The sequence below is a fragment of the Rattus norvegicus genome, chromosome 3, assembly GCF_021556685.1.
Source record: "Rattus norvegicus strain SHRSP/BbbUtx chromosome 3, alternate assembly SHRSP_T2T, whole genome shotgun sequence".
NCBI classification, from domain to species: Eukaryota; Metazoa; Chordata; class Mammalia; order Rodentia; family Muridae; genus Rattus; species Rattus norvegicus.
In genome coordinates, this window is record NC_141536.1 from 107,386,074 (window position 1) to 107,399,443 (window position 13,370).

General features: G+C 39.3%; 1 protein-coding gene across 2 annotated transcripts in view; it reads right to left on the reverse strand.

Annotated features, from left to right (window-relative positions):
• Ubr1 (ubiquitin protein ligase E3 component n-recognin 1) overlaps positions 1 to 13,370 on the reverse strand; it is a 110,319-nt gene that overhangs the window by 63,644 nt on the left and 33,305 nt on the right. For both annotated transcript variants that reach the window (NM_001178072.2, XM_087653865.1), the window contains 8 exons: positions 13,210 to 13,367; positions 7,783 to 7,882; positions 6,864 to 6,992; positions 3,305 to 3,485; positions 2,285 to 2,346; positions 1,954 to 2,064; positions 903 to 968; positions 599 to 700 (listed from right to left, as the gene is read on the reverse strand). In NM_001178072.2, the coding sequence (NP_001171543.1) occupies positions 599 to 700; positions 903 to 968; positions 1,954 to 2,064; positions 2,285 to 2,346; positions 3,305 to 3,485; positions 6,864 to 6,992; positions 7,783 to 7,882; positions 13,210 to 13,367 (909 nt within the window). The remainder of the gene's footprint in view (positions 1 to 598; positions 701 to 902; positions 969 to 1,953; positions 2,065 to 2,284; positions 2,347 to 3,304; positions 3,486 to 6,863; positions 6,993 to 7,782; positions 7,883 to 13,209; positions 13,368 to 13,370) is intronic.

A 13,370-nucleotide genomic window follows, 5' to 3' on the forward strand; every position in this document is an offset into this window, starting at 1 on the left:
AAAAAATCCTATCATAATATTTTGTAAAACATAGGCTATAAATTATAAAATGGCATATGTAGAAGAAACAAAATACTGGTATTTTTTTTTCTGAAGGCAGTAGGTTAAGTGGCATCTCTTTTTTTTGTTGTTGTTGTTGTTGTTGCTCTATATAAAGTATATGTTTTCTAGAGTGAAAAGTATGTTTGCATGTTTGTGTATGCTATGTGCATGTGTGATGTTTGGAGGTATAGATCTTCCATAGTATGGGATAAACCATGGCTCCTAGACAGCTAGGACATCCCAACCAGAACTTCAAACTCCAGGGACGTTCATGTCACTTATAAACTGAGTAGTATTTGTGCATAACCTAACACATCTTGCTGTATGCTTTAAAAACACATCTTCATTACTCATAATACCTGGTACAAATGTGAATAACATCTAAATAGTGATTGTATAGTACTGTTTGCACATTAATACTGACACAATTTAAAATTTTCTATCTGATCCCTAATATGATGCATCTGTATGGAAAGCTATCTCTCTATATATATATAAAAATAGTGACAACAATATGCCTTTGGGATTAATTCACACACCAGTTTCCATTGCTTACCTGGTCTTTTGTGGATATGGTCTTGTTAAAAGCATCAGCAAGTTCATACCTCTGAAGTACCAGTAACAAGAACTTGTTGGGATCCATTATAGACGCTCCAATCTGTGAACAAATTATCACATTTCTTGTATATTAAATGGAAAATTACAAAATGATTTTGCAGAAGATAATAGATTGCCCATTCCATTTCTATGCTATCATGCTCAGTTAATGGTGAGAGAACCTCTAGTTAAAAACAGTATCTCCTCTTATTTTAAGAAACAAACAAACAACAAATCTAACAGAGAGTAACTGAAACAAGTACCTGAAGCATGATGATATCTTTATCATACATTTCTTCCCTGCATTTAACATCTTGATAATAGAAAACCTGTGAAAGAAATGGTAGACAGATGCTAAAGGAATTGATTTGCAATAAACATCTTTTTTCACCATGTATGTGTACATTTACATGTGGATGGGCATATATGTGTGTGTGTGCGCATGTGTTGAGACCAGATGCTAACATCAGCTGTTTTCCTTAGTTACTCTCCACTTTCTATAATGAGTCAGGATCTCTCACTTCAGCCTAGAGCTCCCTGATTTGGAGTCTAGCTAGCCAGGTGGCTATGAGGACTCTTTGACTCACTTTCTACAACTATAATTACAGGGGCTATCCTAGCAACCTAACTAGAACCCCAAACTCGGGTCCTCATGTGTATGCAACAAGAGCTTTACCCACAGAGATGTCTTCCAGCCCTCAGACAAAATTTTTAAAAATAGGGTCTCAACTAGACGGATGGCTCAACAGGCCAACATCCTGAGTGCAATCGCTGAGGCCCATATGATGGAAAGAAAAAACCAATCCCTTTAAGATGTTTTATGACAAAACTTATTCTTAAGACTTTCCATCAGTCAGAAATCTCTGGAAATGATTAGTTTTTGAAAGTATTCAATCTCTATACTAAATCTAGGTATGGCAGTTCAAATCTGTAATATTAGCACATGGGAAGCTAAGATAGGATTCATAGGCTTGAGCTCAGTCTGGGACACACACGTACACACACAGATATAAAATGAAAATAGGACAGTTGGTGGGAAGACTCAGTGTCTCCGAGGATGGGTTAATGGATTCCTGTGCTACTGCTGGCTTTCACCTACCTACTCATCTAGCTTCACATTAATTCAGATGAGGTAAATACTAAATAGGAAAAAGGAGAAACACTTATAGGATCCCCAGAATATTTATATCAAGAGTTTACACAAGAGCATAAGAGCAAATGTTTGGCAAACTCTATGGACATGGAGTAAACTACCTAGAATAAAATTTTTAAAAGGGACTCATTCACAGGTGTGCATACTGGACTGTGCCGTACCTGGCTAATGAGGGAGAGCCCGTTTCTTCGCCACATCTCGGCAACAACCTGAGCAACCAGCACCAGGCAGCGCAAAGGGTACTCTACTAGGACCTCTACTTGAAAGCCATCCTGAAACACAGTGAGGTCCGTTTCATTATTTCTCACACTACACATGCCTCAACTTAAGCAAGAAGTGCACAGAACGGGAGAGCTTGCATTTGGTACTCAGATTTCAACATGGCACACTCAGCTGTGAAGTGACTAAGAGTGAGTATTCAAAGAGGTTAAAAATTATCTTCTTTCTCACCCACTAATAGAGGTGACCAGAAAATACTTAAGAGTTACTTACAAAAGGCACAAATTCATGCAGTCTTGAAACAGCACCTAGTCTGCTTAAACGTACATGAAGACCTAAATCATTTAAAAGAAGAAAAAGAAAAGAGGAAAGCAATTAAGCCCTATTAGTGTATTTTTAGTTAACTTGTAAAGTTTGGAAAAGTTGGTTATTTAAATGTATTTTCACTAGAGTTGAGGGTGTCTCAGTCAGAGTGCTTGCCTAGCAGGCAGGAAGCCTTAAATTCAACCTCCAGTCCAACACCCCCAACACACACACACACACACACACACACACACACACACACACACAGACACACACACACACACACACACACACACAGACACACACACAGACACACACACACACACACACACACACTCACTAAGTTTATAAATGATACTCCAAAATGAAAACACTTGACTTCTAACTTTGAAATACAGTATTACCAAAACACAATTCTATGTTGTACAACATCTTACATTGTATATAAATCATATAAAACTAAAAGTCTGCCTCTCCAGATGCTTATTCTACTCTTAAAGAAAAATCAAGAGGGCCAGGAAGATGGTTCAGTGGGTAAAGGTGCTTGCTGTCAAGCCCAGCGACCTGAGTTCAATCCCCAGAACTTCCACAAGTTATCTTCTTCTGCTCTCCATACATTCACCATAGCATAACACTCCCCCATCCAAAATAGAAATAAATACACAAATGTAATTTAAAAGATTCAAAAAGAAATATTAAAACAATTGAAACTTTATCTGAATTTTGGCATAAATTTATGTAAAAATCAACGTTTATAAATATTTAGAAACTGGATGGATAGAAAAGTTGATCCTTAGGTAAGAAGAATAAGGAATGAGTTGGCTTCCTTGGGTAAATACTATGGTGACAGCTCTCAAAGGTCAGAAATAATGACAGTTTTTAACCCCAGCATCTAATGGGAGTATATGGAACAACGAAAAAGAGAAATTACTGTCTACTCAGAGTATCTAGGAAAGTTACCAGAAATACATAAAAAACAACAACACTCACCAGCGAGAGTTCTAGAGAGTGGTAGATGTATGCTGACAAGGTCCTCAGACACTTTGTAGGATTTAGTTTCCAAACTATGACCACACAGTTGTACTACTGTCTTGGTACTAGACATGAAATTTGTGCTGCACCTCATTACAGCTTTGTGACATTCTTTATAAGCCACTAGTAAGAGATCTTCCTAAGGTTAAAAAAAAAAAAAAAACCAAATATATTGATAAGTCATCTACTTTGTCACCTACTACTTAATAAATATTTATTAAATATAAGCACAAAATTATTCTATGTATTCTCAGGGTTATCACCATAGGATGTAAATCCAGAGGAAATTAAAATACAAACATTTATAATCAGAGTAAAAATTGTAGGCACCAAGTAAATGATATAATTATCTTCAAAAGACCAAAAAAAATGGGTCCTCAAAACACATACATACACACATACTCACATGCATATGCAGAGAGAGAAAGAGAGACAGACAGACAGAGAGACAGAGACAGAGAAAAGATGATTTTGAGTTTGTCCTGAAGGGAAAGAAAAATATACGTTCATATGTGCAAGCACATGGGGTGGGGTGGTATTTTCTAAAACATATAAAAGTAACTGGCAAAGCATGGTTCCTTCCTTTCTTCTTTCTTCCCTCCCTCCTTTTTCTTTTTTCCTTCCTTCCTTCCTTCCTTCCTTCCTTCCTTCCTTCCTTCCTTCCTTCCTCCCTCCCTCCCTCCCTCCCTCCCTTTTTTCCCTTTGGTTTTTCAAGACAGGGTTTCCCTGTGTAACAGTCCTGGCTGTCCTGGAGCTAGCTTTGTAGACCAGACTGGACTCAAACTCACAGAGATCCACCTGCCTCTGCCTCCTGGGATTAAATGTGTGCACTAACACATCCAGCAGATGTTTCTAATAAATAAATCTCTAGACTTGATTCCTCACAATACACACAGAAGGAAGATAAGGAGGAGGCATTCTCAGAAAAAATGTAATTAAAAAAAGGAAAATACAACTTCTATTCAAACAGTGGAAAAGAATTAAAACCGACATGAATCAAAGATTTTATGGATGGAGTTACTGAACATTAACCTGGAAATACTGCAGTATATAAATATATTGACAGTGTCTACAGTGTAATGGAATCAATATATTTTTCAAGAATTAATGTGAAACACCAAAGGTGAAGAGAGAAAATGATAAACTGAGGAGACACAGACACTAATTGGGAGACGGCACACATTTGGGACACAGGAAAATCAAATCTGAGTGAGCACGGTAAGAAAGAGAAGCGCCAGCCACTCGGCTCCTTAGTGCAGTGCCTCTCACACGGCTTTATCCCGAGAAAGGAACTTCATAGCCAAATAAATTGTGGGAATATTCTTCTTAGGTTCCAGGATTGATCACACAGAATACGGAGGCTCTGAGGTTCTTGTATGGAAGAACATTTTAATAGCATTTTAATAACATTTTAATAGCTAATAACACGACAAGGAAAGTCAAGATGAAGGAATACAAGTTTGAAATTGAAGGAAGTGGTAACAAATCAACTTAAGATATTCTGAGTCTGAATATAAAAAATATGGTAGTCTAAGGACAACTGTCTGCATACAAACTAAGGTGGAAGTCCAGCTTGGGCAACTGGTCCCTTAAATTAATGAAAGATTTTTATAAAAAGAATACTGGGACATTCTTTTGTTAAGAAGAAGGAATTGGAGGAAAGGCAATCACCAGTTGAGTCTGATGACTGATAATGAAACTGCTAGGATTGTGTGGGTAAAAACCCAAGGGAAAGAGAGATTCCCTGCCCCTCTCCCTGTCACCCTCACTCCCTCTGCCTAGCGAAAACCCGTCAGTCAGTCATATTACATTCCTAAAGATAGCCACCACAATTTATTCTCTTATTTCACCACACCTCATCCTAAATGGTTTCCCCTTTGACTTCTATAAACCATCATTTGCCTATGGGCCACTTGTGTCTCCTGTCTATCCAGAGACAGTCCTTGTTGTCATATCCACTGCCCACCCACCATCCCCAATCCCACCTCAACAAAAATAAATCCCTTCCCCGTTTCTCCCTTATCCTCTATATCCTGCCTTTGTCTCTTATTCTCTGCCCGTGTCCATTAGGGGCAAATACATCTCCTTTGTACTGAGAACTTGGTGTTGGGGATCCTGAGCCAATACCCTTCTGTCTTAGAAAGGGGCTTCTACTCTTCTAGAGGGCAGGGGTTCTATGTGCCCAAGGGCAGGTGAGTGAGTAGGAAAAAAAGATGAGGATAACCAAGGAGACAAATCCCAGGAAAAGAAGTAGAAGTTGGAACCAAGTGTCTTGATAAAGGTATTGGTTTTAGATAAAAGAAACTAAAAGGTGGAGACTATTGAAGACATAAAGAAACCTGATCAGATTATGTAGACTACATGGAAAAACTAGAAGGATGATGGGACTAACTCAGAAATGGCAACTTTCTCTGTAAAAATAAAAGAGTAAGTAGAAAGATGCCTCAGTGGGTAAAGTGCTTGCTGGGGTAAGGACCTAAGTCTGGATCTCAAGTACCAGCGTAAAAGCTGGATCTGGTGGCTACCTATAGCCACAGTGCTAGGGGCAGAAACAGGATCCCACAGGGCCTGCTGGACAGCCCATCCACTAAAATGGTCAGACTTAGGCTCAGTGCGAGACACTGTCTCAATACGGCGTAAAGAGGGAAGGCACCCAATGCCAACCTACAAAGAGGCACACACATATGAATAAGTAAACATTCAGTGCTCCCAGCCCTGAAACGCAATCACCCACAACAATGGCTGTCTTTTCATGTGGATGCTAAAGCTCGCTCAGCAGAACGCAGCTCCTTATGCTTGCATGGAAAAACCAAAACCAAACCAAGCAAAACAACCACTGTGCACTCTCAGACACTGGGCCACTTTTCCAGTAGTCCTAAGGTACATTTTTTTTTTTAAATTACTTTCTGGGGTTGGGGATTTAGCTTGGTGGCAGAGCGTTTGCCTAGCAAGCGCAAGGCCCTGGGTTCAGTCCCCAGCTCCGAAAAAAAGGAAAAAAAATTACTTTCTTATTATGTGTATGGCTGTTCTGCTTGCAAGTATGTCTGTGTATCATGTATGTATACTGCCTGTACACAGAGACCAGAAGAGGGTGTCAAAACCCTTGGAACTGGAGTTGCAGATGGCTGTGAGCCACTGTGAATGCTGGGAATTGAACACAGGTCCTCTGAAAGGCATCAGGTACTCTTAAGAGCTGAACTATTTCTCCAACCCCCAAAGCAGATCCTAAGACACATTTTCTAATCAAATATAAAAGAATCAATTTTCCTTTTATAATTAATGATATAATTTTAAGATAGTCACATTATAAACTTTTACATCAAGAAAACTATAGCACGAGTTGGGGATTTAGCTCAGTGGTAGAGCGCTTGCCTAGGAAGCGCAAGGCCCTGGGTTTGGTCCCCAGCTCCGAAAAAAAGAACCAAAAAAAGAAAAAAAAAAAAAAAAAAAAGAAAACTATAGCACAAACTATGCTACTAATAACTATTAGAGCACTTACTACAAATCTTTAACTTACATCACAAGCACACCACTCTTGGAACATGAGCAAAATATTCTTTAGTTGCATCTGTATAGCGATGGCAGCCTCCCAGTCAGGGTCTACTTCAATGTGCTGTCCAACTTGTCTTCTGATTTCTTCCATTCCCTACAAGGAAAGACCAATTTATCCATGGCCTTTTCTGTTTTGTTCCTCTATGGTAAACTATAAAAATACCAGCATATATATTCATAAATGTATACTATTTTAACATGGCGAATGTATGAGTTACATGTGTTACATGTAATAAATACATTGTAATTACATGTATTATAATACAGAATGTGTGAGCTAGAATACTAGCTTTCCAAAGTATACACAGTTCATGGGTTTCTGACAACAAACACCAGCAGTCATTCCCTCATGTGGAAAACAAGAATCCTAACAGCAAAATAAACCTATAAGCCAGAGATATTTATGCAGTCCTGTTATGTGAGTCCTATTCAACAAGCATTAGCAGTAGCACCATTCACACACACACACACACACACACACACACACACAAATGGATAAGTTAATGTTTATATCTTATTTCTACTACATTACAGAAGTTTTTTTTTTTTCTATGAAAACCACAATTTACTTCTTTTTTTTTAAACTGAGGAAAGGGGCTAGAGAGATAGCACAGTGGTGAAGGAAACAGACTACTCTCTTCTAAAAGAACCAAGTTTGATTCCCAGCACCTGAAACAACCTGAAATTCAAGTTCTAGGGGATTCAACCCTCTCTTCTGTCACACAGGACACCAGGCACCCACACAGTGCATAGATATATATTCAGTGAGGATACCCACACTAATAAAATAAAAATAAATCTCAAAATAAAATAAAATGGAAGGAAAAAGGAGATGGATTTTTTAAAACTAGTTTATTTTATTGGTAGACCAAAGATTACCATACCTGCATACAGGTGAGAATCTTCAGAAAAGACCGGAACCCTTCCAGGAACTGTGCTCTTAGTCTTTCTGTCCATACGAGAGGCTTGCTAATCAGGATGTACCTATCATTTCAATAGAAAAAGAAATAATTCACTTTATTCTGAAATGATCCTAATGTTCTCAGGGTTCTAGACAATGCTGACTCATCGACATTGTGAGTTCTAATTTCTTACAGTAATTATAACCTCTGGGCATAACTAGAGTTATTTATTTGGCTTTATTTATATAAAACTGGCAAGATAAGGGAATCAGTACAAGACCATCATCAAGGCTAAGCCTGACTTTCTAAATTCTGCTTCAGACTAGTGGAGCCGCCTGGAGTGTCACGGCACAGGCCTGCAGAGGACAAGGCCTGCAGATGAATGCAGCGCTACACCTCCTCAGATTTGTCCTAACCACTCCCCAAAGGCCAAGGCAAGAAGGGCGTAAAGCCACGTGTCACCACTGCTCGCACATTAGGACATACACGCTGGAGAGATGAACAGGCGCATGCCAATATACAATTCACCAAATCACTATTTCTTTTAGCTGAAAAGATAATAATTGCTTTCAATGGGAACAAAGTTAATCATGGACTAAGTTCTCGGGTATGATCAGCAACTATTAAAAACTATTTTACACCTACTGAACGAAATGCATTCCTGTTATATGTGTGTGTATAAGAGGGAGTGAATAAGATGTTCTCCACCTTTGAGATTCAAAGAATACTGGGAAAATACAGCAAACACTATAATCCAGTGTTAGCCACATACAAACAAGTAAGCAAAAAGAGGCACAGAGGAAGTACTATAGAACACAGAGACCATACAGTAAATATAGAAAAAGTCTGAATCTTAAAATCAGTGCAGATTATGGTTTAATTTCTCCGATTTTTTAGATAGCCATCAGTGTGGTAACTATAACTTAAAAAAAATCAAAACTTAATTATGAGCCAGGCTTGTCAGTGTAACCCTTTAGTCTCAGCACATGGGAGGCAGAGGCAGGAGGATCTCAAAGCCAGCCTGATCTAAATAGCAAGGCCCAGAACATTCATGACTACGTAGAGGGACCTTGTCTCACTAATGCTGCTGCTGCTAATGATAATGATTTCTGTGAGAGCAGGTCAGTGTGCTTGTCACTAAGCCGATGACCTGAGTGCAGTGCTGAAGACCAACAGAGTGGAAGAAGTAATGACTCCCACAGGTTGTCCCTATCTTCACCTACCACACATGCTGAATCATGTTCTCTGTCTGTGTCTGTCTGTGTCTGTCTCTGTCTCTCTCTCTCTCACACACACGCACACACACACACACTCACACACACTCACCAAAAAAACAAACAAATGTAATAAAAGTACAGTCAGCAGGACCTTTGAAATGTGCTGGTTATTATTTCTTAAAGACGAAAACAATTATAGGTTAAAACAAGAGTGACCCGAGGTTTGGTTGTCCCGTGAGAACTACAACTGAAGTGTAGTCCACAGAACAGCCCCGGCTTTGCAGAGAAAGCGCTGGCACTCTAGTCAGGTGCCTGAGCGAGCATCTCCATCTAACAACTCTGGATAATTGGAAACGTCCTGGCTGACACAGGTTACACTTACATTCCGACTTTGTCATGGTTCATTCCCAAGTTCTCATCTAACAAGATGCAAGGGGCAAGAAAAGTAAATGGAAAAGAAAGACAGAGGTCTACAATAAGACAGGTAGCAAAAGCAACAGTAAAAGGATTGGACAGGGGACTGGTTTTGTTATCTGCTATGCTTTCCAGAAATGGAACACAGAAACCAGTTAAAATAATAAAAGGAATAAAACTTTTCTACTTTCCACTTCTATATGTTAGAAATTAGGAAGCCAAATGCCCCAGCAGATGCCTTCCACAGACCTGAGTGAGAAGGGAAGGGTTTGTTCTTACAAGGGAGCAGGTGTTAGTGGCTCCCTTTGAGACCTCACTGGGCAGACTGCAGCTGGGGGACTGCTCGTTTCATGACATACAAATGCCTCACCGGGTTCAGCAGAGAGGAACATTAGTTCAGAAAAGACTTTGCAGCTATGACTGCTGTCTGTGTCTTCATGTCAAATAACAATTGAACTGTTTTTTTTCTAAATGGACAAGGGGAGCTAGAACCAAACAAGGAAAGCCACAAAAGGGAAAAAATTTCAAGAAATTTGCTAATGCTTGGAAAAGGCTCCTCAGAACTGGAATTCACTGACTGGAGGGAGCCAAACTTCCTTAAGGCAATGTCAACAGAGGAGCAAGCATACCAAGGGGTTTGTTTTATGTTTAGGTGTAGTAAGGTAAGAACAGTAAATGGCTAGACAGCAGAGATCTAAAAGAACTTATAGATACGTCATTATTTCTAGCAATTACTGATTTAAAAAAGCAGCTTTTGTAGAAAACTGAAACAAGACATATATAGAGAATAAGGCATAACTGCAGAATTTACTCTTTAAGAAGCGGAACACGGGTCTTACTGACTGTTCTTAAACACTGGTTCTGAGGAGTGTTATGTTTCAGAACAGGTTTCAGTGTTGCTTTCTATGCCCTCTGTGGGGATACACAGTGTCCTAAAAGGAATAGAAGGAGTACAGATAAATAATAGTCGGGCTGAAATTCCACCTCCACTACTCAGTAGCTTTATAACCTAAAAACCAAGATATACTACTTACTTTGTAAGAATGTTGCCATATCATGTGAAGTTAGTATAAGCAAAGTTCTTTCCCATGTGAGAACTAATAAGCTTTACAGGGCCCTTTGAGAGCGAACTGTACTTGAGCAGGTTTTTAAACTGTGTTAGTTTTCTCTAAAATAACTCTGTTATGAGACTGTGGCACAATGACTACAGTTCACCCTGTAAAGTAGACCATGGCTCATCAGTGAATCACCAAGCACATTTCAAATACAGCCATTAGGCCATTATAACCTGAATAGCATGACTTACACATGATCTGACAAAGGAACAAATGCAAATGGCAATGTTGATCACTACTACATGCTGATCACTACTGGGTGTATCCACCATCAATATTTATATTAGAGGTGTGAGTTACTAAAGTTAACAATTTACTAAACTCTAAAGAAAAATTTGTAGACACAATGACATTTTAAAATATAAGATTTTGAGAAAGTCTTGAAAATCAAGACTTGGTAAAATCAAGACTCCATTGTAGTTTCCAGAAATCTAACAACTTATTTTTCCCAGGGTTGGGAATTAAACCCAGGGCTTTGGGTACTTTTGGCAAACAACTACTGAATCTACTCAACTACTAAATTCCTAGCCCTACTTTTTAAACAGACTAAATTATTTTTAAGTTGGACTAGAAGCCAATTTCTTTACTATTGATCGTACTGTGAACTCCAAGACTCTGTTTACTAGAAAAAACAAGAGCTTTCTCTTTGAATGTTGTAAACAGGACTAAATCAAGTCAACCAAAGGTCAAGAGGTGGAGTAAACAATGAGCTAACAGGACATGAACACAGGATTACTAAGGAAACAAAAATACAGAAAGTAAGGGGAAGTCAGGAGGACTGACAGAAACACACAGGAAGTAGAAGGGAGGGACATTCGGTTTGAAGGAGCTTTTTAGAGATAGCCTGAGAGGGGTTATTACCTCTGGGACAACAGCTAAGGAGGAAGGTCAGTCAGCTGGTGCTTTCCCTGCCTCTCTGAGCTAGCAGGATTTTACCCCAGATTTTGGCTCCTGAGTTTTCATTGCTCAAATCGAGAGATTGAGAATTTGTTAAAAAATAATAGTTTACTAAACTTCTTATTATACACAGTCATTAGAAGTAGGTAAAAACTTGTTTCCGATCATATATGACTTGGAACTTTAAAAAAATTGTGTGTGTGTGTGTGTGTGTGTGTGTGTGTGTGTGTGTGTGTGTGCGCGCATGTGCGCACGAGAGAGAGAGAGAGAGAGAGAGAGAGAGAGAGAGAGTTTATATGCATATGAGTGCAGATGCCTGTGGAGACCATAGCACTGGAGTTAGAGGCTGCACAATGTATGGGTGCTGGGAAACAAACTTGGGTTCGAAAGATAAACAAATGCCCTTAAGTGCTGAGCCATCTCTCCAGCCCCATCTTTTAAAACCAGAAAGCTAAGTATTTATTTTATTCTAATATATGCTAAAAGAATTTTTTGAAGTCCATGATTTAATAAATAGTTGATCTATCAGAATTTTTATAACATTCACTTCCAAAATAAATGGAAATTTATTTTAATGACCAGAACAGTTCTATCATGTGGTTTTAATTTTAGTTTAAGATTTTTAAAATTATTTTTCAATGATGTGTACTGGGTGGGTGTGCATGTGAATGCATGTGTCGGCAACTGCCTGCAAAGAACAGAGAGACAGTGAGATAGATCCCCTGGAGCTGGGGACCAGAGACAGTGAGATAGATCCCCTGGAGCTGGGGACCAGAGACAGTGAGATAGATCTCCTGGAGCTGGAGGTACAGATGGTTTTGAGTCACCTGATGTGGATAGTGGGAACAGAATCCAGGTCCCCTACAAGAGTAGTATGTGCCCTTAAACACTGAACGATGATCTCTCTAGCCTGCAAATTTTTGTTTATTTAATGACTGTTCTGTCTGCATGTACACCTGCATGCCACAAGAGGGCACCACAGCGCTTTATAGATGGTCATGAGTCACCATGTGGTTGCTGGGAATTCAACTCAGGACCTCCAGAAGAGCAGTCAGTGCTCTTAACCACTAAACCATCCCAGGAGCCCCAAATTTTAGTTTAAAAAGAAATTCTCAGTCCTCTTCTGGGAGAAAATTTTAATTAAGGGAACTCTGATAAGTATCAAAAGGCTGGTATATAGGTGAAAAGGAAAGTAAAGAGAAAAATAAACATTATTGGAAATAGAGTATATGAGGGGACAAAACCATTGAACATGTAAGTAAAGGATAAGTGCAAGGGGTCACGTGACAGTGCAGAGTTGCTGGGTGGCCCAGGTGTCCTCAGCACCTTCTTCATTCTACAGGTTTACACTCTGTGTTTACAGAAGTCTGTGCTACTCACGGGAGACTGATCCCAGGACCCCACTACCTAGATACTGAAAACAATACAGTGTTTGCAAATCACCCGAATACATTGCAGGCAACTTAATGCCTATACAAAGCAGATGTCCTACGAACAGTTGTCATACTGCAGTGTTTTGAAATAAAAACAAGAAAAGAAATTGTATAAGTTCAGTAAACAATCAGTCATCTTTTTATTCCTTCCAAGCTGTTGGTTGGATCTCCGGCTGTAGAGGCAACTGCTTTAGCGTGTAGTAACTACGGTTCCTGTGCTTGCTATCAGGGTAAGAGAATCATGGTCAAGCAAGAGGACCAAATTTTACTTATACGACAGACAAGTAAGCACACTGTCCAACACATGCCCACCTCTTAACCCCAGGCACTTACTTCAGGTCACAGATCACCGCGTACACTCTTCCCAGCTTGTCCTGGCTATAGCCCTGGAAGTTGAACTTATTGTTCCTGTCCAAGTACTCAGGTAGAACTTCCAGCAGAGTTTCAGTAATGACAGAAATAACATTCTGCTCTTCAATAAGATGTCGGGCCTA